Raw genomic sequence first — 27,993 nt, 5'->3', positions numbered from 1 at the left:
ACTATGTATGTTCATTGTTTACAATAATGAAGGGGTTTTATGTTTCACTTGTACACTCTTTAAAGTACACATACATTCAAATAAAATGCTATACCGATTGGTCCGACGCCATTTCTTGGTTATTTTGTTTTGAATTTGTATTACCGACGAAGTTTGATAGCGCAACATACATACAACACACGTCCAGGGACAAGTTTGCATTACGTTTCACCACATCATGTTAGCCAGTGTGTGTATACCACGTGATATATTGCGTCATGAATGCTACGTCGGAAAGCAATATTTTTCTTCGGATGAAGACTTTAAACAAAGATAACTTCACTATTTCTTTACCATTTAAGATGAGACATAGCGCAGTCTACGCCGCTTACAGAGCCCCGCCTTTGATCTTTTACCAGTGTTTGATTGAGAGTTTAGTTTCTTAAAACACTTCGACAAACTCTTTCACAATACGGCCATCTGACGGAGCACTGTCAAATCATTATTTTGGAAACGGGCTTGTCGAACTGTTTGATGAAACCAATCCCCATATCAAACTTCTGTAATTACACAAAGGCGGGCCCTTTAAGTGGCATAGACTGCCTTTTGTTTTATTTAAAATGGTGCAGTAAAAGAAAAGTTATCTTTTATTTAAGTCTTTATTTAAAGCGAAATGTTGCCTTCCGACGTAGCATATATGACGTAATTTATCACCTGGTATACACACACTGTTAGCGGAAAATAGTAAACATCAGAAATCTATCGCATTTCGCAGAAAATAGTTCGCTGTAAAGCATTGCACATCTGCGAATATCCATCCATTCCCTTGCAAAAGCAATATACGTCCACTCATTCAGACTATAAACAATATACTTAACGTCATCAAGACGTCAGCGTTACAAATTTGTCCTCGTATAGAGACAAACATTTACAATGTGATAATATGAAAACTAAATGTCTTGATTATTCCCGACACGGAAGGATAGAGGTTGGTGGAGCAAGGAGCGTATCTTATCAACGCTAGACACGTGTTTGGGAGTCTTATTGTTCGACTGTGTTCGATTTAAAGGCTCTCAATACTTTTTTACGATATAATTATTTTTTGATAATGCACCAGTCAATAACCACGCCGCCCCCCCCCCCCCCCCGGTCCGGGAAATAGCCGGGACTTTCGGTCCAGCCAACCCCGGGTAAAATCCCCAACCTGCGGGAACGAATTGGTGGTTAAATCCCGGCCAAATGCCCCCGCACCCCAGAGACTATATAAGGCCCAATCTCGGCTTAATTTGACGCTATGGCAAAACCACCGCGGTCACCCGGCCCTGCGGGGCCACCTGGAAAGAAAAAAACACGGCCCCTTTTCCCCGGCTATCCCCAGTATACCCCCGGACCTGGGGGGCGTGGTTACAATTGACTGGTGCATAAGTATAATTATTATAATAAAAAATTAATATAAAAGAGAATATAATAATATTAATGAGAATAATAAAATATTTAAACATTATATTTATATTGTGCATAGACCATAGAGAAGTTGTTATTTTTCTTGAAACTTCTAATTCTGATGCACTGAGAAATCGGAGAAGTAACTGTTGTGACTGGGAAATAAATAGAAAATCCTTAGAACTGATGTTAGCTTAATTTTACCAAATCCTCACAGAGTGCAAGATTTTTACGAGTGGCGCGGGCTTGAGTGAACATATATATATATTAGGTGATCACGAATGAATTTGATCTTAATCTTATACTGAAATGCAAAAAATCCGATTTCCCTTTTATGCCAAGATGAATTAGAGGTTTGTTCGTTAACAGCCATTTCCACGGCAATACATGCTTCCACTCCCATGCTCTGAAATACAAACAAAATTCGATCGGCCTGCCCCCAACAAGTTATAAATCACCCGAGGCAATCCGCTGGGGCGACACCAGTTGAAGACAGTCGTACTTTCGGTCCACGTCAGATTAAACTGATTCCAGATAGTGACAGTCTTTAACTCCTGCTCTAAAAGCATTCTACTCAATCCAGCGTTTCCGCAAATTAATAGTTATTTTACATGTTCATTGTATTGCCATTTATGGTAATTTAATAAATCATTAATTTTGTAGTTGATTGATTTTGTTAGAAATCATTTTGACAACATAAATTATATGTCAACGACGAACGGCAATGCGTGATATGACATAATGTATCCTTGTTTCAGTGATTAAATTACTGTAAACAGGCAAACCCCCGTTGGCTCGAACTCGCCTGGCTCGATTTCCTCGTTGACTCGAGTTGGATAACAAGGACCTATTTTTTCTACTGAAAGTAAGCATTCCGGCTTGGCTCGAATCCCCGAGGCTCGAGGTATTTCTGCCGGTCCCTGGGAGTTCGAGCCAACGAGTGTACAATGTACAAAAACACGAAGTACCCTTATTGTTGAAAATTAAAAGGTGTATTAAATATAAAAGATTTAGAATCAAACATGCATTCAATAAAAATAAAGTGGGTGAGATCTTCAATATCGGAAGAAGAAGCACACTGGAGTTAGGCCAAAATATATGATGCAAAAGTATGGAAATATTTTTTTCCATGAATCCCTTAAGCAAAACACCATTTATCGTCCTTTAATCAACATTTTATTACGGTTTGGATAAGGCTTATAGACATTGAAACACCTACAATAAGTTTCATCAGAAACCAAGCTATTTGGGGTAATAAATTCATATATGTTCACAAATGACTGATTATGTATAACTGGATTAATTCTAACAAATTCACCATTATTTCAACAAATTGATGGATATATTTGTGGGTTTTTTATTGGTATGAGTACCTACGAAGTATCTTTTTTCGCAAAGTGAAACGCTTGCTATATTGATGAACCTTTATAACGATCCAATAAGCGTTTTAGTATTTCACATGCATTGCACAGAACTGTTATGACATAATTGTTCTGTGCGAAAATAATTAATACGAACATTTCGAGTCATTTTTCTGACAAAATTTTGACGAGTTTAATCGTTAAGAAATAAATTTTACTAAAACATATCATTGAATAAGCGCTAGTCCGATCAGGCTACCGTAAAGGAAAATTCGCTATACCGAAATAAAAAAAATCTAGCCTCGGGCTTCGAGCGATGACTGGTTGCTAAAGTAGTCATTAGTTGGTAAGGAGTTCATTTGTTGCAAGAAAGTTAGTGGTTGCTAAGAAAGTCGTAAGTTAAAAACATAGTAGATAATTCTCTAAATTAAGTTCATTTTCATAAATTCCATAGTTTAAACATTCTTGAAGATTCTACTCCAATTTTGGAGATACTTTTCATACAATGATGAGCTAACCCTGTTCTAAAAATACAAAAGGCAGTAGGTATACTCTGCATAATCGAATACTCTGAACAACAAATGTTATCAAGAATTATATTTTGGGGGGCAATCCATTAACAAAGTATAATACCATTGTCAAGTTAATTATACACAAGTTCTACAACTATATGTTAAAATTAAAATGTCTACTTCTACCATATAAAATTGAACTTATTTTATATTGTAAACAACTGACTAATCTACCCAAAAAATGTAGAATACCGGAATAAATTGTATTTGCAATGGGGACTGTTCTTAATTTTCCAAACACCACAGAAGACAGAAGACATTTTTTATCATATCATAAAATAGCCATATAATAAAATGGGGTTTAGCATACTATCAAATATCAACAGGTAAGCCAAGTTTCTTGAAAGAAAATCATAACACTAAACATAGCTTTACTTGCTTCATCCATTATTAATAAATAAACATCACACCAATGTAGCTAAAATCATCTACAGCCTCCAATAAAAAAGGCTGATTTCTCGAATTAAATTGTGAAAAAATACAACTTTTGTCTTATCAGTATTAACATGCAACTGCCCATAATTCAAACTGATACAAGGACACCGCCACCAGGGTCGGGAAAGACAGTCGTCGATGTTACAAGGATACCGCCACCATGGTCAGGAAGGACAGTCGTCGATGATACAAGCACACCGCCACCAGGGTCGGGAAAGACTGTCGTCGATGTTACAAGGATACCGCCACCAGGGTCAGGAAGGACTGTCGTCGATGATACAAGAATACCGCCACCAGGGTCAGGAAGGACTGTCATCGATGTTACAAGGATACCGCCACCAGGGCCAGGAAGGACTGTCGTCGATGTTACAAGGATACCGCCACCAGGGCCAGGAAGGACTGTCGTCGATGTTACAAGGATACCGCCACCAGGGCCAGGAAGGACTGTCGTCGATGTTACAAGGATACCGCCACCAGGGCCAGGAAGGACTGTCGTCGATGTTACAAGGATACCGCCACCAGGGCCAGGAAGGACTGTCGTCGATGTTACAAGGATACCGCCACCAGGGCCAGGAAGGACTGTCGTCGATGTTACAAGGATACCGCCACCAGGGCCAGGAAGGACTGTCGCCGATGATACAAGGATACCGCCACCAGGGCCAGGAAGGACTGTCGTCGATGTTACAAGGATACCGCCACCAGGGCCAGGAAGGACTGTCGTCGATGTTACAAGGATACCGCCACCAGGGCCAGGAAGGACTGTCGTCGATGTTACAAGGATACCGCCACCAGGGCCAGGAAGGACTGTCGTCGATGTTACAAGGATACCGCCACCAGGGCCAGGAAGGACTGTCGTCGATGTTACAAGGATACCGCCACCAGGGCCAGGAAGGACTGTCGTCGATGTTACAAGGATACCGCCACCAGGGCCAGGAAGGACTGTCGCCGATGATACAAGGATACCGCCACCAGGGCCAGGAAGGACTGTCGCCGATGTTACAAGGAAACCGCCACCAGGGCCAGGAAGGACTGTCGCCGATGTTACAAGGATACCGCCACCAGGGCCAGGAAGGACTGTCGTCGATGATACAAGAATACCGCCACCAGGGCCAGGAAGGACTGTCGTCGATGATACTAGAATACCGCCACCAGGGCCAGGAAATATTTTGATTGATGATACGAGGATACCGCCGAAATCCGCAAATAACTCATTTGAAGAACTGTTTAGCAGAAAATATGGCATATGGAAGTCAATGATTACAGAAACAAGAGGCAAAAGGTGCAAGCAAACGGAGACGCCCTCGCTGTTGAATTGCTGGTGGTTTTGGACGAATATATCTGGAACAAATATGCGGTATTCGACAACAACAACGATGATCTAACGCTCTAATCTGATCTAATTATTGTGATGTACATCATAATACTATAAATCAGGCATTTTCCCGGATTCAAGTATAAGATTAAGCAATTTACACTAAAGTGGTGATAATATATGCATTCATTCAAAAGGTCGTCCTTAGGTGAACAGGCCTTTTTATTTTTCAACAATTTAATAACTTATCAATTTCAGCAACTGAAAATGGCTGGTTCAAAACATCATAAAAATAGGAAATTGAGTGAATATCAAATGTAACGTCCATATCATCCGTATCATCAACATTGAGATTGTGGAAATGATCATAGACAGCTTCGAGAGAAACCTTATAAAGAACTTCTTTAGTTCCCCTGAATATTTGTGAAGAGTACACCAATTTTCATAAGGGTTACTATGCATGAGATTCCCCTATTTTAAAATCCTTCAAAATATCAATGTCTTAAACTAGTAACCTTGAACTATGGCATTGAGCTTAAGCCGATGTGGCTGGAATATGGATGTTGAAAGTCATCAAGTGAACATTTGACCATTAAAATCCTTGAATGATTAATGGATTTGGAGCCATCACAAAGGTTTTTTTATCGATTTGTTAAGTTATTGTTTTAAAGAATAATGCATACACTCACACGTGGACAATTTATGCCATTTAATGCAAACCAGAGAGCAATCACTATATGGGTGTTCAAATTCCAGAAATCAACACTCTCGTTTATGCTTTCATAACTTTTTATCTCAAGACCACATGTCTTGTTTGATCTGATAGCATAAAGTTTTCCAATGTTATTTTCCACGTCAGTTCGGCTAAATAGTTATTTTGTGAATAAGTGTTCTGTCTTTGATCTAGGTATAGGCAAATACCAGAAATTCGCCAATACATTTCTGTTTGTTTTTTCATTTATTTTTTGGTTAATATTTTACATAATATTCAGTTATATAAGCTGTTTCTATACTTTAAAGTAAATTATTTTTCAATATATGGCAATTGAAAGTGTAATTGATTCATTCCAAATATTCCATGTTTTTGTAATGTTTTACCCTAAAAATCGCACTGCTTACAACACGATGTTTCCATACTTCAGGTATGTTATAATTGAATATAATAACTATTAAATACAGTAATTCTGGTAATTCTGTTGGAAAGTTGACCAAGTTATTGACAAAATCCAGAAATGTTCCTTTTTATCTAAGGTTTCAAACTTTAAACTGCAAAAATCACCTTTCACACAATACGATGCTTCTATACTTAAGATTTGCTATAGTCTAATATATTACCTATTAAATAAATAATTTTTGCAGTATTCTTACAAAAATTGCCTAAATCATTGAGGCACATTTTTTATCATATCATAAAATAGCCATATAATAAAATGGGGTTTAGCATACTATCAAATATCAACAGGTAAGCCAAGTTTCTTGAAAGAAAATCATAACACTAAACATAGCTTTACTTGCTTCATCCATTATTAATAAATAAACATCACACCAATGTAGCTAAAATCATCTACAGCCTCCAATAAAAAAGGCTGATTTCTCGAATTAAATTGTGAAAAAATACAACTTTTGTCTTATCAGTATTAACATGCAACTGCCCATAATTCAAACTGATACAAGGACACCGCCACCAGGGTCGGGAAAGACAGTCGTCGATGTTACAAGGATACCGCCACCATGGTCAGGAAGGACAGTCGTCGATGATACAAGCACACCGCCACCAGGGTCGGGAAAGACTGTCGTCGATGTTACAAGGATACCGCCACCAGGGTGAGGAAGGACTGTCGTCGATGATACAAGAATACCAGAGAATCATTGAGAAATTCCAGAAAGTCACACTTTTATTTAATTTTTCAGACATTTTACCCCAAAAATCACGTTTCACAAATTGACGTATACTTTAGGTATATTATAATATAATATGATATCTATCATAAACAATAATTCTTGTGATTTTGTTGCAAAATTTAACAAAGTTATTTGCAAATTCCAGAAATTCTTATTTTTTATTAATTTTTCAAAGAATTTACCCCAAAAACATATTTCACAAAAAACGGTGTGTGTTTTTTTTTAATTTTCGGTATATTACACTGCATTACAATATCGTTTACATATAGTAATTCTGGTTATTTCAATGCAGAATTGGATACATTTATTAGCAAATTCCTGAAATTCCCATTTTCATTTAATTTTCAAAACATTTTACCCCAAAAATCACTTTTCACAAAATTAGGTACTTTCTATACTTTAATTTTGTTTAACAGTAGTATAATATCTATTTAATACAGTAATTTAGGTAATTTTATTGCAAAAAACTGACAAAATTATTGGCAAATTCCAGAAAGTTTCATTTTCGAGTAATATTTCAAACATTTTACCCCAAAAATCATCTTTCACAAAATACGGTATTTTTTATGACTTTCGATATATTTAAATTGTATAATAATATCTATCACATACAGTAAATCTGGTTATTTTATTGCAAAATTGGACACATATATTGGCAAATTCCAGAAATTCTCACTTTCATTTAATTTTTCCAACATTTTACCCCAAAAATCACATTTCGCACCATGTGATTGTTCTATACTTTTAGTATGTTAAATGTGATGCCTGATTTGACACAAATCCACCAAAAGAAATTCTGTACATTTTTTTTCCCCAATTTTTTTTATTTTCCCTGGACTATTAAGAAGGCGTTCACAGCCATGGTTATAACCTATGCGGTAAGTAATTGAACACTTTAACAACAAGCAATAGGACTATTTACTTTTATGAATTGGACACTTATTAACGGCCCATATGACCATGGTGGTGGAACGGACACCGGATATAGCTCAAAAAGTGATTAATCGATAAGCGTTTGATTTTGACACATAGAAAGCTTTCTATCATTTTTGGTATTTTATGGTAATATATTTATCAAAATCGAAGAGTTTCGAATAACTTGATCCTGTGCAATATACGACTATGATGGAAATATTTCTCCTCTTTTGTATAATAGCCCAATACTCGCCGAAAGTTGCATGATCGCTCACAATTGCTCATTTATGTGGTACGATTTCAAACATAGATCAACAAATTGAAAATAAAAACTGAATCGGGCGATTTCATTGTAATAACATTATCTAGTAAATATCAACACGATACGTTTTGTTGTAACAGAGATATTCATACTTTTTGATGCCCTGGTTGTGTACTGGGTATAGATGAAGCAAATAAATAACTGCACAGGTTATAGCTACTAAGTGGACTGGAGATAGTAACGATGTATTTAGAATAACGGGACTGTGAAAATGATTATGGCCATTTACCTTTACGCGAGCTCGAGGGAAATTGTTTGATATTATCCATATCGAGGGATGAAAGCAAAAAAAGGTTGCTTTTTTATGTATCTGTATGTACTTAAAATGTTTCATTCATACAGATTAGTTAACCATGATGTGTTTTTCACAAGCATCAACATTGGAGTCGCAAATATCTAAATATTTGAAATACGCCGGTAATCTGATTTATTGAGGATCACAAAACATATAGCCGTAGAATTTGTGTGGTGTTTGCTATTCATATATATAGTATTGCTTTGTTAATCAAGTAGGTACGTTTATGCACACAGAAAGTCATCAGTAGGGTATGAGATATTGTGATCAAATTTGGAACACGTGAAGCTTTTTTCTAAGCTTGGGCCGATGTTGCTATTACTTAGAATAGAGTTATGGACTCTGCTCGTTCACTTCAGTGAGAAAGAATGTATTGTGACCAACCCTGATAATTAAACAGCTTGCATATACGTTCATTTACGAGAGCATGGATCAAACTCATTGTTAACTCAAATTTGCTCAATAATTTCTTATCAAATTGTACTCTCACTTTTTGCAGATTATGTGAAAGTTCGAAATAGACATATATGTATATTGTATATTAACAGTGTTACTATCATTTTTTGTCCTATTTAACATGTTATCACCAGGACACATTTCTCAACTTTGAAACTATCCTCAGTACATAACACGGCTATCCCAAGTACAGTACTATGAACATTTCTAATGGCATATCTTTAACAGTTTAAAAGTTACATTGCTAATTCTTACAATAAAAATAGTTAAGCTTACGCTTGTGAAATCCTTCGATTCAGATTTTTTTATTTATTCGATATATTCCCTAAAAATAACAATACTTCTCGAAATTCTATAAACTTTGAGGTGATCATCTCAGATTTTTCGAGGTCTACTAAATCGTAAGCACTTTAAAGTATACCATAGGCCAAATTTAGCATTCAGCTATCATTTAAATCACTTTTTTATTTGTGGATACGGTAGATATGCGTTAACACAGCAAGATCTTACCTCTGGTAAAGAAAAACAACTGCATAACTGTATGTTTACGTATCACTTTTTGAGCTATATCCGGTGTCCGTTCCCACACAGTGATGTTAGACATTTTACATTATTATACCTCACTTCTATAGAACATATAGTACAAACGCCAGGGCAATATTTTCGACTATCACTCCGCACTATCACCCTCTGCCGCACTGTCACCCTCTGACGTCATGACATTGAAAATACGCTACAAATACGCCGCCATGTTGGATTTGTATGTGAAAATTATGTTTAAATCTATAGAACATATGAAATTTGCAATACGGTACGAATACGGGATTTACTGATAGTATTTTACTTAAAGTCTGTATCACCTGAGCGCTTTGTTTACCAGCCGACAATTCTTGCCAAAATGGCAGCAAGATTCGCAGCTGTCAGTGAAAATGGTATTTTTAGTCTTTAAAATACTACAGTTTTTGTTCGGTATAATAAAATAGATATTGACTGCCTTGAGGGTGACAGTGCATATTGTTAACCTTCGGAAAACACTGTCAACCTAGGCTTCGCCTCGGTCAACAGTATTTACCTCCGGTTGACAATATGCACTGTCACCCTCAAGGCAGTCAATATTTATATAATATATACAGTTTTAAATTGAACTCTTTATAGACGAACAATGGAATAAATGCCTTGGAATTGAGAAGATCCATGCCATCAAATCGTGCATTGACCAATCATTGGGGACATGTCTTGGTCTATATAAATATATATATGCACAGCGGACTGATTCGCGCCTTTGGCACTTAACCTCGCACGCAGGCTAATCAAGTGTTTTTAGAGGTATACTTCAAAGGCAGACATAAAGTAATTCTCACAGACCTTACTACATACATATTACAACATACATGTACTTCAATGTGTAATTCTTCGATTGGACTAGCAACTAAACTTGTACACTGCTTGATTTTCTTCACTCTGGGTCCATTCATATATTCCTATTACATATATATTCCTATTATATTATGAACGAATGGGTTCTTGACGTAACTACTGGGGCACAAATATATCGTACTTATTTCAATGATGTATATCCAATTTACAACACATACTTTGTATAATATGTGTATGCTGTTCGACACACAAAACAAAACAAAAACCTTAGACATTCACATTCCAATGGGTATAATTAAATTAATGACACTTGCATAACAAAATGAAGATATATTTAATCAATTTGCTATGTTTAATATGTTATACGTACTATTCTTTTTAAGACATTCGTAAACAGAGTCTTCAAAAAAGTGGAATGCGTAAACTTATGCTACTTTGAGCCTTTTCATCAAATTGTCCGTTTCGGTGTAGGAAAATCGGATCGGGCACAAATATGTTTAGTGAAGCTTTGATTTTCTCAACTAACGTTGTATTGGAATGGTATATATAATTTTACTTAAAGTTTATTTTAATGCATGTGTTTCATGTTCAACTCATTTGACTTTAATGATCAAAACAAAAACATACTATGTGTGTGCAGATAAAATAATATTTGCGATAATATGGCGATTTTCTTTTTTTTGACAGAAAAAATATGCATATGTTAAATATTTTAGATTTGCTTCTTTTTTAGTGATGCAATTCTTGCCCATAATTCCACCTTGTCGGAATTCTGTAGAGCGATGCATCGCTGAAATAATTCTCAAGGATTGCATCATTAAAATACAAGCAAATGAAAACTGTTTAACACGCGTAGAAGCAGAAAATAGCATAGTCTTTTACGGGCTAAGAAATGATTTTATATCTTTCTGTCAAAAGAGTCGTTAGTCAGAAATTTAAGTCACTTACTTGTTAATTTACAACAGTTGAAACCCGTTGTGACCTATATGAGAACCCCTTTAAAGTCACGTGATTCCTCATCCTGATGTTACCGTTGTCAAATTACAAAGTTGTCCTATTTTAATCAAGATAATACAAAGGCACAAGGCGGATTCCACAATGTTATTGTTGAACTTGCAATACTAACCATAACATGATGACATGATATATGAACAAAATGAATGTATGTATATATATATATATATATATATATATATATATATATATATATATATATATATATATAAGATAATATACATTGTACAAATGGGAATAAAATGTCTGTTTTCTAATGTTGAACAATTGGCGGACCTCTCTTTGTTCAGAGATGCCTTGCATACAGCAGTACAGCTTATAATTTTGTTTCCATTCAGTATCATAACTTATAAATGTAAATATATGAGTATAAATATAACACAAATTTGCAAGAGGTTGTACAAAGGTCATTAACAAGGTTAGGATTGGTGAATCCTGATAATACTTGTAATACCTGTGTACATGCCTCCAGAAAATGCTGTACACGTGACAGCATGACCGAGGTGTACCGAATGCCAGAGTTGTTTAAACCAGGGTCAAATCTTATCTCTGCACTATAACCTACGTTCAAACCCTACCCCAACCTCAACACCAATAATATTCACTGCAACAGTATGTTATACATGTAACTCCAAAAGAGTGCCAACGCAAGTCGTTGAGCATTATGAGAACACTTTTTAATAGATTCACAAAACTCATATCCCGAGCAAAAAAGGTTTTGAAACATTACGACACTTTTAATTGTTGGGCAAACACATCTGAGTAATTTTATACTACGTGCAACAATAGATCAACAACAGGTCAACAATAAGTCAACAATAGGTCAACAATAGTTATCAATATACTGCTTGAAATCAGCAGTCTCAGATGTCCCAAAAATGTTTTTGTTATTCAATCAAAAACACCGGTAATGATCTTATATTATACCAATGCAGTGTCTTTTAATATTTGTCTGTACATCAAACTGTCCAAAAGTTTAATTAAGAATAATTTATTATGTTTAAGTAATGTATTCACAGGGAAAAAAACAAAATACAAAGTATTGAAAATAAGTTTAGCAAAGTACTAGTAAAAAGATATATATTAAATGTAGAACGTTTGCAACTCAACTTTTGCAACTAAAACATCAAATATCGAGTGTCCCGGCGGCAATAGTTTTGGTCACTTCCGAGAATAACAACATTTAAAATATAATTCATTCAGATTTTTAATTGGTTTCAGGTGTATATGTATCTATTTAATGAGACATAGAAGATATTTTTTAATAGATTCATGAAATAAAGGGATATCAAAACATGTTTTACTCAAAGAAGACACATGAAAGGATTTGCATGATGAGTGTTTTTGTAGTACTGTACATAGTAATATTTTTTGCAATGCGTTATATATCATCACTTACACCATCAAACACAGTAACCATGGATAATGTGCTTCCATGCAATGTTGAGGATAGATTACAAGAACTATTACTTGATGATGAAGAAACAAACATAGGCAACGATGAGCTACCTGTCACGTTCAAAGATGTACAACCCGGTGGGAAATATGTTCAAAAATGCTGTGCCTTTGCACAGAAGGTTGCAATAATCATTCCTTACGGAGACAGAAAAGAACAGTTAGACACTGTTGTTAGACATCTGCACAGATTACTTCAAAGCCAACATTTATGTTACGGCATATATGTGTCAGAGCTTGCATACCCTACAGTGTTTAACAAGGGACTTCTTATGAATGTGGCTTATCTTACTGCAAGAGATGAAGGACACTACGACTGTTATATATTCCACGATGTTGATCTGATTTCACAAAAGGAACGACATCTCTACATATGTGGTGAAAAGCCGAACCATATGTCGTCATTTAATACAAAGTTCGGTGGTTTGCCTTATATTAAGTACATCGGAGGTGTCTTGGCATTAAATGACACTCACGTCCGTGTTGTTAATGGGTTTTCTAATTTACTGTTTGGCTGGGGAGGTGAGGACGATGTAATGGAAATGAGGATAGCGGACAAGCATCTTGGGCTAACAAGGGTCAGTGCTGATATAGGTCGTTATAAAGCTTTGCCACACGACAGAGACAAGGGAAACCCCGTTAATAACGACCGTTATAAAATGTATAGAACACTTCGAAAACATACCGATCAGGATGGGTTAACAAGTTTAGCTGGCTTGTATGAACTACTCAAGGTTGAAAGGCGACCCCTGTACACTTGGATATATATCAAATGTAACAAAACAGAAGTCTTGCAGAAGAATAAAAACATAGTGTTTGGCTGAACATATCTATTCAGTTCCAAGTGACAGTTAAAGGTTAACACGAATCTAAAAATACAATGTGTAAGGTTTTTGTATTTCAATTATCCCATTGATGTACATCTGATTGAGAAAATAAAGGTCTACAATGCTTAAAGTCAGTGTACAAATAAAAACGAGAAAGTTGATGTGTGGCTTTAATGTCGCCGGAAAACTGTAATATGGACATTGAATATAGTCAAGTCATAGGTGTATATTAGTACAATAATGCACACTGGCAAAGAATACTAGTACAGTTTTAAAGTTGTTCACCAGTAGTAAATATTCAATACTTGTATCAAATGACAGTTAATAAATAAATTCGATAAATGGTATTTAACCTTGATACAATTCATAAGATGGACTACATGTACATCGACTTTTCTTATTCTACGAAAGGCACTTGATATAGACATCCTTTCTTTAATAAACCAACCAATAAGGATATTCAGTCACCGAAATATTTAACAGTACCTGTTACCTGAACATGAATTGTGTTGTTCAAATAGCTATCAAAGGGCCGATTGTTCACAACGTTGTTAAAGTTAACAACGTGGTCAACGACGTCGTTGTTAACTTTTAAATGTGAAATATTTGATGAGGTATTCACATATTTAAACATTAATACGTACAGCTGAAATTGTTGTCTCAAATCTTGTTAAGAATGCAGCAAAAGTATAGCCATCACTCTTTCAGAGCAGTAACATTTTGAAAGTTAAAGCTGCACTCTCACAGATATACTGTTTTTACAACTTTTTTTATTTTTTTTTGTTTTGGAAAGAGCATTTTTTTGCGTAAATATCTGCAAACCAATGGTAAAAGATTTGTTGACAAAAGATCAGATCGTAGATTTTCATATATCCGTTCGAAAATTAATGTTTATGACTTAAATGGTTTAAGAAAAATGCATAACACATCAATTTTTGAACTTTAATATAAACATCTGTGATCTAATTTTTGTCAGCAGTCTTATATAACTGGTTTCCATGCTTTTTGCAAAAATTGGCTCGTTCCAAGACAAAAAAAATAATAAAAAAAGTTGTCAAAACGTTAAATCTGTGAGAGTGCAGCTTTAACAGCGATTAAGTTAACAACGTTATTAATTTTAACAAAGTTCTGAACAATCGGCCCATTCTCAACCAAGCTTAATTAAAACTAAAAGTTTGAATTTACAGTGAAACAGGACATAAAATGAATTAATTTACTTAAATGAACCGATCAACGCATACATGTACGAGAAATACCTTATAAAAATCAAATTAAGATTCGAGAAAACACCGAGGGGCAAACGTAAACGCTTGTATGTTGTAGTTTTTTGTATATGTATATAATGTCTGAAATCTTAACATTTAATTACGCTGCAAGTAGATCGAGTAGTATTTCAAAATGGCATTTTAACTTAATAACTTTACTCTTGGGAATCATAATTATTTATGCAATAAAACACTTCAATGGCAAATAATTTAGACTAAGTAATACAAAGTTCACGTAAAAACACTACAATTAAGAAATACTATTATCTAAAATTTTACGAACTACTTCTACTGATGTACCGGCATACATCCGAGGTTGTTTTTGACGGAAAATGGCCGAGGAGCACCGAATGGTCGTTTTTTAGTCGAACAAAGTACATAACTGAGCAATTATCAAAGCCACAGTTACAGTATTTGCTGTAAATGAACACATTGTCTCTTTGTTATTGGCCTCCGGTTGAGCTAAAGTGTTAGCACGACACCGCCGACACCAATACACAGTCTGTGTATACCAAGTGACAAATTGCGTCATAAATGCTACGTCGAAAGGCAATATTTTGCTTCGAATGAAAGATTCACAAAACTTCACTATTTCTTCTCCATTTGAATGAAACATAGCGCAGTATAACGCCGCTTACGGAGTCCCGCCTTCGGTCTTTTACCAGAGTTTGATTGAGAGTTTAGTTTCTTAAAACACTTCGACAAACCTTTTCACGATACGGTCGTCTGACGGAGCACTGTGAAAACATTATTTTGGAAACAGGTTTGTCGAAGTGTTTGATGAAACTGATCACCTTACCAAACTTTGGTAATAAAACGAAGGCGGGTCTCTTTAAGAGGCATGGACTGCCCTTTGTTTCATTTCAAATGGTGTAGTTAAAACAATATCTTTGATTTACATGTAAGTCTTTATTTTCAGCAAAATGTTGCCTTCCGACGTAGCATATATGACGTAATATATCACGTGGTAAACACACAATAACACAATGAGGGTGTTTTATTGAAACTAAACTAGTTTCAGTTTTAAAGCTTCATGATGAAGCTTCTGTATGTAGCCATTATTTTAAAATGTCTTCAAAACAATGATACCGCAGATGGTCGTTTGCCTGTTTAAACTAAATGGTGTTTCAACACATATTTGTATGATCACTGTCCGCCATGATGGAACGAACCAACGAATCCGCCATCGGATGTGGGTTCGATAGTTTCAAAAACCAGTTTTTATTTTATTTGTAACTGTCGTAACGTGCGACGTCAAAGAAACCAACAGATCCCTTCAGAGAAAACCATGCTCGACCATGAGGGTCCGCTGGTCTTTATATACTGTAAATTCTCAATCCACACAGAGCCCGGGCTTTGCTAATTTGCATATTACCAACCAAGATAACATACATACTATGAACGTATTTCCGTTTATAACGGAAAAAAACTACAGCGGACCGTTACATTACTTTCCCCTCCGAGAATACCCGAGTCTTGGTCTGGGAATCTTGTGGGTAAGGAAACTCCGTTCTGGCAGTTGTCATCATCCCACCGCTGCCACAATTTGTAACGTGCGACGTCAAAGAAACACCAACAGATCCCTTCAGTGGAAAGCATGCTCGACCCTGAATGGGTCCGCTGGTCTTTATATACGCTAAATTCTCCATTCACACAGAGCCCGGGCTTTGCTTATTTGCATATTACCAACCAAGTTATCATACGTACTATCAACGTACTTCCGTTTATAACGGAATGCTATGAACGCACATCCGCCGACTACAGCGGACCGTTACACTGTCACAACAAATACACAGTTCATGAAACCAATATAAACCCAAAACTAGTGCATTACCAGTATTATTAGTTTAAATGCACTTAGGCTATAGAAAATCATCGACGTTTTATCGAAGTCCCAATATAGCCAAACGTGATCCGATTGTTATCCGATATAGGATTACGTACCTTCATTTTCCATATTTGCAAGAGGGCTACGCAACTGGAAAAGGAGCATCTTTCGACGGGAAACAGGTACCTGAAAAATGTGATATTGAAAGAAATATTTGCCATTTTGTCAGTTTACAAAAACTTACAAATATCATATAGTTATTTATGTAAGTAATATCAAGGATCTGGTAATATCTTTCTATTTGATAGATACCATTAATACCCCGAAATTGGAGAGCAATCAATGTGTATAAATAAATTGGTAAAGAGGTAATCTTATTTTAAAACACACCTATCTGGTGCCTCCTTGCTTAAAATGTAAACCAATGGTAACGTTTCATTTTGAGTTAACTTGAACAATGCGCTATATAAACAATTTTAAATTGGTCCAAAGCCATGAGCTTCACCGATAAAAATGTGATAAATAATCCTTGCAAGTTGTGTGCTCGAATGCGTTTGAGGATATTTAGGAGAATTGTGTTCAAAAGTTGCAACACGGGCGCAAAGAACTGTATTTATTTAAACAACGTGTGCTTCCTTTCTTCATAACAGGGAAATCTTCCAATCGTACACAGCCCTCAATAAAATGGACAACAATCAAGTTGGGGGGGGGGGGGGGGCCTGTAAATGTTTGGCAATGTGATATAGAAAGTTCACTTAATACAGCCGAACCCCGTTGGCTCGAAGTCCCAGGGACCCGTGAAAATACCTCGGGCCTCGGCAAAATGGAGTAAAGCGGGAATGCTTACATTTAATTTAAAGAAATCGGTCCTTTACATACAGTTTGAGCCAACTAGGAATTCGAGCCAAGCGAGTTCGAGCCAACGGGTTTCGACTGTATAAACTCTAATAATACTATCGTGAATGTTCAGTAACTTTAAAATCAAGATATGTATGTATTTCTTTAGACCTTACGGTCAAGGATAACCCGTCAAAGTGCAAACACTTATTTCCAACGGGTCCTTTGTTTTTTGCTGAAGCCGAAGAGACAGTGTTGGGATACAAGGAAGTCCGGGTGCTATACCCTACCTAGAGACCCATTGGTTCTTTTACGTGTTCGGTGTAAAGCACCGATGCACGGGACCGTACCACTTTTCTGGGTTAAACCAGTGATGAGATAACCACTTTTCCAAGCACTAACCTTTAAATGCCAAGCGCCAGGCAAGGGAACTACTTGTACCAACTTTTAACGTCTTTTGGTATAACGCGGCCAGGGACCTCCCGCTTCGTAGGCGGACACTTAACCACTAGGCCACGGAGACGATCAAGATATAATGTTGTCTGTGTTTTATCAACCTCCCCTTAAGAATGTCTGATACGTAAAAAGTTTTTAATGCATGCTTTTTAATTTGCCTTTTTTTGCTTGACCGATTGAAGGAGCTGCGACTCTTCTAAATTACGTTGGAACCTAATGTTTTGAAAATAGATTTTACTTAAAGAAAGTTAACGTGTACTCCAGTAAAGGTCAAAAGAGAATATCATGTTTAAATAAATGTAAGAGTTTGCGATTGCATTAAAAAAATGTCATACTTTATAGACAGGAGATTGTTCAATAAATGTCCGAGTTTGAGTGTTACTTTAATCTAATATAAGGGAGCTAACCATTACATAGGGGTTGTGATTTATTTATTCAGTTGACTGTTTCATAAAGGTCACATGACCTCAAAATGGCGGAAGAGCTGAAAAAGACAAAAATGAATACGTTCGAAGAAAATCCCGAGTTTGAGCACCAATTATTGACCACTGACAATTGTGAACTTTTCGTTGAAAAGGCAAAAGAATGTTTACTATTGAGGCAATTCAAGCGATGTCACAAAATGTGCTTAGCAGGGATATCTGTGGCAAAAACACAATCAGATGAAGCTAGGTGCTACTTTGTGAACTTTCAATATTTGTACAAAACAACAAATGCTAAATTAACCTTATTTACACAATGTCATTAACAGATTATATTTTGTTTTCTAAAACATGTTATTATAGAAAAATTATGTGCCTTTCCTTTCAAAAACTTTTCTAAGAAGAGAAAGATGCATGTTCATCTTGAATAAAATTGTGTGTGGCCGATATATTTGAGTTTACTACAAATATGAATGAACCTTTGGCTGTATGAAAAAATGATACTTTAAATAAATCCTTTACCGCCTAACCTTGTTATATTATTAACCTACCTCCACATTAGAGAGTTCACAGTTGACATTAAGTCGGAGATTTTCTACATATGCAAATGAGATACATGCCATATTTCTGAGAGGCTTCCCAGGGGATTTTTACGCGATGAAAATTTGCGCAATATCTGCATTTGTAATATAAGAATGAATACAGAAATACACTCAAATTACAATAATTTTTGGACTAAGTCATCATGGTCCTTCATGGAATTTCACACTCATTATAATGGAATTTCACACTCATTATAATATTGATGCTTTCCACTGTCAACCTTAAGCAAGTTTTGAAAAACTAGCTATCTGATATGCCAAAACGACTCTATTTTTTCCCTATCGAAGGGCCCCACCACCATTCCCTTACAAGTGGAAAAAATAGCACTCAGGAATGATACCATTTTTATTAATAACTTTATTCTATCTTTTCTTCAAAATGTAATTATTTGGAAATACTCATATAAAGTTGAAGAGCATTTGATATAATTTAAATTATTTTAGTCCTCCAGCCATCATCACTCAGTGTTTTCATTTTTTAAAGGCACAAACATTTATTTTATCAAAATAGATACCTATGGGCCTGATATGTATAAAATAAGCATTACTTTGCAAGAAACTTACTATTTTGGGTATTAAGATGTTTCAATGCATTCAAAAGGTTTGCCTTTAATTTTACAGGGCGGAAGAGACCGTTGAGCGACTTTGTGTGGTTTGTATCCAGGCCTTAGCCGAACTGGACCAGTGGCAGGATGTCCTGCCTATGATACAGAACGTTTATGGCGGTGTGGAGACTTGCCCTGCAACAGTCATACAGCTATGGTAAATTCAGCCATCTAATATCAACTATTGTATGATCAAATTTCAAAAGATCAAGAATTTCAGTAAAATAATGCCTTAAAGATCACTAAGTGAATTACAAATGTAAGAGTGTTATTTAAAAAATAAAACTAGCTGTGTCTAAGGAGGTCAGTAGAACAATTTGATCCAAGAATTTGATTTACTTGTTCAAAAAACATACAAATACTATCATTGATAAGGAGGTGCCAATGTTTTATTGCATACTGTGGGAAATATAACAATAAAGACAAGGTATTGATGTTTGTCATTCCCTGACCACTTCTTTCTGTTAAAATTTATAATGCAGTAATTTAGTTTATATCAAGGTTACTTACATTTATGAATTATAAAATTCTGATTGATGGATACAATGTAATACATTAGGTATCCAATAACAACTAGGGTTTTAGATGGAGGTTTAAAAAGGGCAGAGTGCTGCAGAAGATGGACTGGATGCTGAGGGTGAAGAGGGCATATTGTAACTGGCCGTTATTCACAGCCCATTACAGTATGCCCTCTTCACCTTTAAACATAAATTAAATTGACAGGAATTGTGTTAAAATAAATAAGTATTAGGTTTTGACTGCCAAATACGCTATTACGGTTAAAATTTGTATGTATAAACAATCATAATAATTTATCAAAACAAAGAAATAATTTATCATATTAAGCATTTAATTCTATGAAGGCAGAAAAGTACCCATGCTGGTCTTCATGAGGGCAGAAGGGTACTACCAAAAAAGGACAGGGTGTTAAATACCCATGCATAATTCTTTTGCTAAAACCCTTATTTCAGTGTATCTTTGTATTTTCCGCTATCCCATTTTTTCCAATGTTACCTACATTTACTGAGTGTAGCTGATAAAACAGTGATTTTTTAAATGCAATTTACTGCCTTGTGAATAACTGTCCATTTTCCCAATATTTTATCATTGTTTTCCAATTTGATAATTGCAGATTACGTTAATGAATTTAAAAGCAATGAATTTCTGGAAATATAAACAAAATCTTGATAAGACTTACTCTTTCACAGCATAATGTATGCATAAAAAAGTTAAAACATGTATATTTTCCATTATATTAGCTATTTTGGCCTAATTTTGTATTTTTTCCCCAAAGCCAACTTTTTATCCTAGTTTGCAAGGCACAGGTGAAAATAATTCAAAAAAAATACTGTAATATATTTAGCTTCCACAAAAGGAGTTTTTGTTACATTAAGTTTATGATTCTCATATTTACAGCATTCTGATGCATGTGAAAGTTAAGGAATTTTCCCAGTGTCATGCAGTTGCAAGTATATGGCTCCGATCTGAGAATAATTCCAGAAAGACGGGATATGACAGAGTTGCGACCCTTTTTGTGATTAAAGTTATGATTCCACGGGGACAATTTCAACTAATTCCGCCATTTTTGAACAACAATACACATTTAAAACAAGACAGCATATCTGCGATATTGAAAGAATGTGAAAGTGTGCACACAAGGCTTGAGACTGAGATTGAGAAAAGTGAGAAGTGTGTTAAGACTGAATTGTCTTCACAAACAGACAGTGACCAGCCAGATTCAATAACAGAAGAGACTGACCAAACGGATCAAGGTATAATTTTATAGCTTATGTTTTTTTTAAATGTCAAGGTATTGTCCTATCCCTCTAGCGTCGTCAGCGTGCAAAATCTTCATCCTTTATGCCATAGCACAAAAGATGTTTAAGATACAGTGTATTTTACTGAAACTTGGTACACATGTTGCCAGAAACAATAGCATACTCATGTGAAGACCCAGTAACTCTTAAGCCGTAGTAGTTATCAAGTTCTAGACAGTGCCACTTGTCTAACTGAAAAAAGTCAAGCGTTTGCTTTGCTTCTCATCACGCCTGTTTCGATTAGCTTTTAATTAAGCTACTTAAGGATTTAAGAGTGTAATAGGACCTAAAATAATTGGCTGGCTATGATTTTTTTATACAAATAATTATTATTAAATAACACTTTTTATAAAGGTAGTACACTAGCACAGCAATTTTTATGCCCTTCCGAAAATATTCAGACTCAATCAAAGTAGGGAATGGGTGTGTTTTGAAATGTTTTAGGCTTTAAAACTGTAAATAGTTAGTTCTGCTACGGCACTATCTTCCCATGTCAAACTGATTTACTTCAAGAATCTTCTTTTAGCTGGTCATTTTTTCATTTCAATAAAACCTTAATAATAGTTCATAAAGATAGTACATTTGTTCGATGAATTCACTCCACATTTGCATTTCAGACTCCATGTCAGTCCTCCAGTATGTGAAGTACTTTGGATGTATGATTGCCAGCAAGCTTGCCTACCCCAGTATTTCTATGTTGCTAAAAATAGCAGCAGCTTCCGTTGCTATGGCAATGTTCCTTAAAATATCCTTGGATGGTAAATATCCTTGCCATTTCCTCACCTGTTCTTTCAAATAAATGAATTTGAATTGTTTACCACTGAGTTATTTAAGGTTTATTTGATTTGTCTCAAAATTACTACACCATTTGGACTTTCCTTTATATTAATTCATAGAAGTTGCATGTTCATGGATTCTTCATGTATACATGTATGTAATTTAAATATTCAAATATTTTTTTTAAATCTTAGGAATGTGTACCATTGTGCAATTTTCAGGGTTTATAATTCATAGAGGTTGTTTGTAGATTCTTCATACAATGAAAATAATATAATAAATATCATCTGTAATAAAAACATATTTTAATATACTTGTTATTAGGTTTTCATAAACTTAAAACAATCACATGCACATTTCTAGTTGTAAGGTAATTTAACCTATGTATTCAAATCATTAATATTTCATAATTCAGCAAAATATGCAGCTTTGATGTTTCTCCCTGTTAAAAAGTCATACAATTGATACCATAACAACAGTCCTTAAAATTAAGATTTGCCTAAAAAAGCATAAATAGGGTTGAAAGCACAAACATTATATACACATACAACAAAACTTCATTGTTTCAAAAGCCTGGCCTAGAGTCAGGCTTGCAGTATTGTTCTTATTTCATGACTGCCATGAGTTATTCCTTGTTTGTTTTTTTCTACAAAAAATATTGTTTTACAATAAATAAATGCATACAGATCAATCATGTATATTTCAGGTGATCTGTTGAGCAGACTAGGACAAGCCACTCTGTTATGGGAGAACGCAATACAGATCCTAAAGACAGTCTTCTCCCCTTACAGGCCTGGAAGATGAACTCCATGAATATTATAACTGAGGCCAGAGAAACACTATGTTCAGATTCTCATCCAAGCCACCACAATGTTTTTTTTTATTAGTTTGTTTTTCAAAAATAAAGTGTAGGTGGTGTTGTTGGTTTTGTCGTTTTGCAGAAACTTCAAACTTGGCCATAATTTGTTAGTTAAACCTTGGCAATAACTCGAAACTGGTTGAACATATTCAAATGAAACTTGGTACACATGTTGCCAGAGACTATTCTTTAATAATCATTGAGTTATGCCCCTTGTTTGAGTAGAAAAAAGAGCAGATAAAAATTGGCGTTCACTCCTCAGTGTTCTTGTATGGCTAAAATTTGGCTTTGGCAAATAGTGGTTGTTATTTTGGTGAAACTGAAACAATATCTGAACATATTTCTCGCTTTGTTATGAGCTTGCATACTTTTCTTAAAAAAAGAAAGTTGAATTATTGTGATAGCCTCAGTGGCATTGTCAATGTTGTGAAAAAACTTGAACCTTGACCATAACTCAAAAACCATTAAATGTATTTCAAATTAAACTCTGTAGACATATTACTTAGCAAGGCCCATAACTCTGTATTTATAAATTGTTAAGTTATGTCCCATGTTTGACTGAAAAAACAACAAAACCAGCCAAGTGTTTGGTTTGCTCACATGCTAAATTTATTTGTGAAATAATTAGCCACCCTTAAATGATGTGTTTTTTTTAAACCTGGATGAGCACTGCAAGGTTAGTTTTCTCTGTGTGAATTAGTGGAGTGCCCTGATTTGAAGTTGAGATGGACTTGCATCATAAAATGTGTGTGGGTCTTTTTGATGGAACTGTTTATATGACATAAGTTGGCATGCGGTACATACATATAGGGTAAATCTTAAACGTATTGATGGTTCAAAATTTGGATAGTTGTAGACGATGATAGTGTCATTGTTGTAAACAAGAAAAAGTTGAAGATGTCCTGATATATTTAAAGCTGCACTCGAACAGATTGAACGTGTTAACAACTTTTTTATTTTTCGTCTTGGAACAGGCCGTTATTTGCGAAAATGCATGGAAACCAGTTGAATAAGACTGCTGAAAAAAAAAAAATCACAGATTTTTATATTTAAGTTCAAAAACATTGTATGCATTTTCTTAAACCGTTAGTAAAAATTTGCTCTTTCCAGACAGAAACAAAAAAGTTGTAAACACGGTAAATCTGTGTTTTCACGACTTTATATAAAACAGCCACAGCTGAAATACTGTCTCAAAAATTCTTAGAAGTACTGATCACTAATGGAATGCGCTGATGAAATTTCTAAATTAATAAATAATTGAAAGTTGCAATGATGAGACTAAGAAGTCCGGAACACAAGGCTCAATGCTACTACATGCTCAGGTGAGCTATTGTGATAGCCCTGTGTCCGTCATCGTCGTCGTCTGTCGTCAACAATTTGACTGTTAACACTCTAGAGGTCACAATTTGGGCACTATCTTAATGAAACTTGTTCAGAATGTTACCCTCAATAAAATCTTGGATGAGTTCGATATTGGGTCATCTGGGGTTAAAAACTAGGTCACCAGGTCAAATTAAAGCAAAAGCTTGTTAACACTATAGAGGTCACATTTATGACTGTATTTTCAGGAAACTTGGTCAGAATGTTAATATTAATACTCTCTAGGTCAAGTTCGATTCTGGGTCATGAGCGGTCATATACTAAGTCACCAGGTCAAATTGAAGGAAAATCTTGTTAACACTCTAGAGGTCTCATTTATGACTGTATCTGCATGAAAGTTGGTCAGAATGTTTATATTTATAATCTTTAAGTCAAGTTTAAATCTGGGTCATGTGCGGTCAAAATCTAGGTCATTAGGTCAAATCATAGGAAAAGCTTGTTAGCACTCTAGAGGTCACATTTATGACTGTATATCCATGAAACTTAGCCAGAATGTTTACATTGATTAGCTCTAGGCCAAGTTCGAATCTGGGTCATGTGCTGTCAAAAACTAGGTCACCAGGTCAAATAATAGGAAAAGTATTTTAACACTCTAGAGGCCACATTTATGACCATATGTTCATGGAACTTGATCAGAATGTTATTGTTGATTATCTTTATTGGATCAGCTGAGCGATTCAGGGCCTTCAGGGCCCTCTTGTTTGATGAACTATTAATTTCGAATAAAAATGAGGACTATCATACTAGTTCACACTTCTTACAACAATAAGAACATGGTTGAAATGGACATCTTGGAGAAGCAGGCACCTTTAAAACTTAAGACCATTTTCTCACTCTTTAATTATAAATGCATTTGTTTCATAGGAATATCAAAATATTCTTTATCTATCACATAATTATTTTTGTCAATGATATTATATTTATTTCAAGTCATCAAATATCATGACTCGGCAAAATTTCCATGAAGAGAATCCATTTGTATGACAGTTTTTTTTATAATTTTTTTTATAAATTCTGTAGAATTTATATTGTTGTCAGCATTGTTCTTTTTCATATTCTTTATATATTTTGTTATTTATCTGTTTCTATGCCTGTGATTTATGTGTTATAATCTGGTTAAACCAAAAATACAACAACTTTGTTAGGATTTTTTCCATTCTTGTGCAATACTTTACTGCACAAACTATGTATATATGTTTTTGTATTTGAACAAAGTTTTAGAAGAAATTTACTGGCATTTCTGAAACTATTATTATAAATAAAAAAAACATGACATATATCATCATTGTTAATTTGTCACACTTTCATGTCCGCTTCTTAACTTGAGCATTTCGGATCAAATCTTTACCAAACTTGGTTACACTATTTATGAATATAATATCACTTCCTAACTTGAGAATTTCTGATCCGATCTTTATCAAACTTGGTGACACTATTTATGGGTCAATCACTTCTTAACTTGAGCATTTCTGATCCAATCTTTACCAAACTTGGTGACACTATTTATGGATATAATATCACTTTTTTATCTTGAGCATTTCTGATCCAATCTTTACCAAACTTGGTAACACTATTTATGGATATAATATCACTTTCCAACTTGAGCATTTCTGATCCAATCTTTATCAAACTTGGTAACACTATTTATGGTTATACTATCACTTCCTAACTTGAGCATTTCTGATCCAATCTTTACCAAACTTGGTAACACTATTTATGGTTATAATATCTTAATCATCAGTCAGACAAACTATTGTCTACCAGTCATGATGGCCTTGCATTGACCAAATTTGACCATACTCTCTTACTTGAGATTTTAACCAAACTTTGTGATATGTTATTGGGAATAATATCTATACCAAGTTCGATCAACAGCCGGATTGTTTTATTGAATAATGTAGTATTGGCCTTTGAATTGTCAAAATTTTACAAAATTCACTTTTCTGCACTTGCACTAAAATGAACATCTTTAATTTATTTTTTACCAAATGTGAAGACAATATTTATAGGCATAATTTCTTGACTGCTTTAAATAAACAACAAAATTGCACTATTTCATTCCAGTGTCCCTTTGTCAAAATTTCACCTTACTTAAGGCATTTCATATCCTATCTTTACCAAATTTTGTATCAATGTTTATTGGCATATTATCTTTGGCTAGTTCGCACTATTCACGTTGGACGTGTGGTACTCATGTGTTCAACATATTGCCATCTCTTTGCAGGATGTAATACATTTAAATTAACTTGACCAAGTTTTTTTAAAAAATGGGCCATAAAATTAAATTTCCTTAATCCTGTTTGAAACCTTGGTCACTTAAAGTAATCACCCAATTCATATTTGGTGGTTTCTAAATTGGCAACATTAAGGTTTTGCACACCTTTAAATATAACTAGAGCTTTCACAGGAGTGCCGAATACCCCCAACTGTCGCTCGATACAGAAATGGCCAACTACTTTGAAAAGGGGCCATAACTCCATCAACTATTGGTGAATTGTAATCAAAGTGATACTTAACCTGTACTTCAAAGTGTTAAACATGTAGATACCAAAAGTTATCTTAATCTGTTGACCCTGTCAAAAGTTATTGTCCAAACAGTATTTTTTTTGGCAATTTTAAATTGAAAACAGGCAAGAACTTTGTCAAAAATTACTGGTTTGTCATCAAAATTGAACTTGACCTACCATTTATCGGTTAAACATGAGTCGCAAAAATATTTGAATTCATTTGTTTCATGAGAAAGTGTCTGTACACCATATAATTGGCAAATTCCAAGTTGAAATGCGGCAAAACTTCACCAAATATTGGTTTGACCTGTATTTATGGTGTAAAAACGTGTACTAAAATATTTATATCTGTCCATCCTTTAATGAGTTGTTGTCTTGATGAAAGCGACCGACATACCAACAATCTCACTCCTATTTACCCCCTAACTCCGTTTAGTGGGGGTATAAAAATGCTAACATATAAAGTATTTTGTAATACATCGATTTTTTTTAAACCAAGAGCAAACGGAATTGGCAGAACTCGAGGCACCTCAGTCGCTTATATCCAGACTAATGGATCTTACTACAGATATGCATACTATCTATATAAACAAGTATACCAAGTTTCACGGCAATAAACAAGTTTTCGAAATCTGGCCAACATGATTTCGTTATTACATTTATGGCAACAACTCTGTCCATTGCCATTGCCAAGAAGGATATAAAATTACTTGACCGTAAATAAGTTTACTGACCAGGGCCAATATTCAGAGTCTGAGTTTGCCATTCAATACTCAAATCTGCAAGTTATTTTAAATTTGTTGTGAAATTCCTCATACATTAAAGCAACTTGTTGTACAATCAGGCACACATCTTTTGTCAAAATAATTACATGAAAAGTATTTTGAAACATTGATGAATTCACTTTCCTGAGCCAAGATGCGCTTTTTCAGAACAAATGCGCAAACAATGCAGGAAAATAGGCTTATAAATA

At 34.9% G+C, this 27,993-nt stretch overlaps 3 protein-coding genes across 3 annotated transcripts; all 3 read left to right on the top strand.

Annotated features, from left to right (window-relative positions):
* The first annotated feature begins 3,928 nt into the window (after window positions 1-3,928).
* On the top strand, window positions 3,929-4,960 carry LOC128210640 (uncharacterized). The gene has a single exon (XM_052914993.1). The coding sequence runs from the start codon at window positions 3,929-3,931 to the stop codon at window positions 4,958-4,960; it is 1,032 nt and encodes a 343-aa protein (XP_052770953.1).
* A 7,841-nt stretch (window positions 4,961-12,801) lies between these two features.
* LOC128210639 (beta-1,4-galactosyltransferase 4-like) lies at window positions 12,802-13,662 on the top strand. Its single transcript, XM_052914991.1, has one exon. The coding sequence runs from the start codon at window positions 12,802-12,804 to the stop codon at window positions 13,660-13,662; it is 861 nt and encodes a 286-aa protein (XP_052770951.1).
* Window positions 13,663-18,523: 4,861 nt separating this feature from the next.
* LOC128211714 (peroxisome assembly protein 26-like) lies at window positions 18,524-26,416 on the top strand. The gene is made up of 5 exons (XM_052916738.1): window positions 18,524-18,723; window positions 19,697-19,837; window positions 21,097-21,452; window positions 22,115-22,255; window positions 22,981-26,416. Exons 1-5 carry the CDS (start codon window positions 18,524-18,526, stop codon window positions 23,076-23,078), a joined length of 936 nt encoding a protein of 311 aa, XP_052772698.1. The 3' UTR covers window positions 23,079-26,416.
* The last annotated feature ends 1,577 nt before the right edge of the window (window positions 26,417-27,993 follow it).

The sequence above is a fragment of the Mya arenaria genome, chromosome 12, assembly GCF_026914265.1.
Source record: "Mya arenaria isolate MELC-2E11 chromosome 12, ASM2691426v1".
NCBI lineage: Eukaryota > Metazoa > Mollusca > Bivalvia > Myida > Myidae > Mya > Mya arenaria.
Note: the sequence above shows the minus strand (reverse complement) of the source record. Positions and strands in the feature narration are given on the sequence as shown.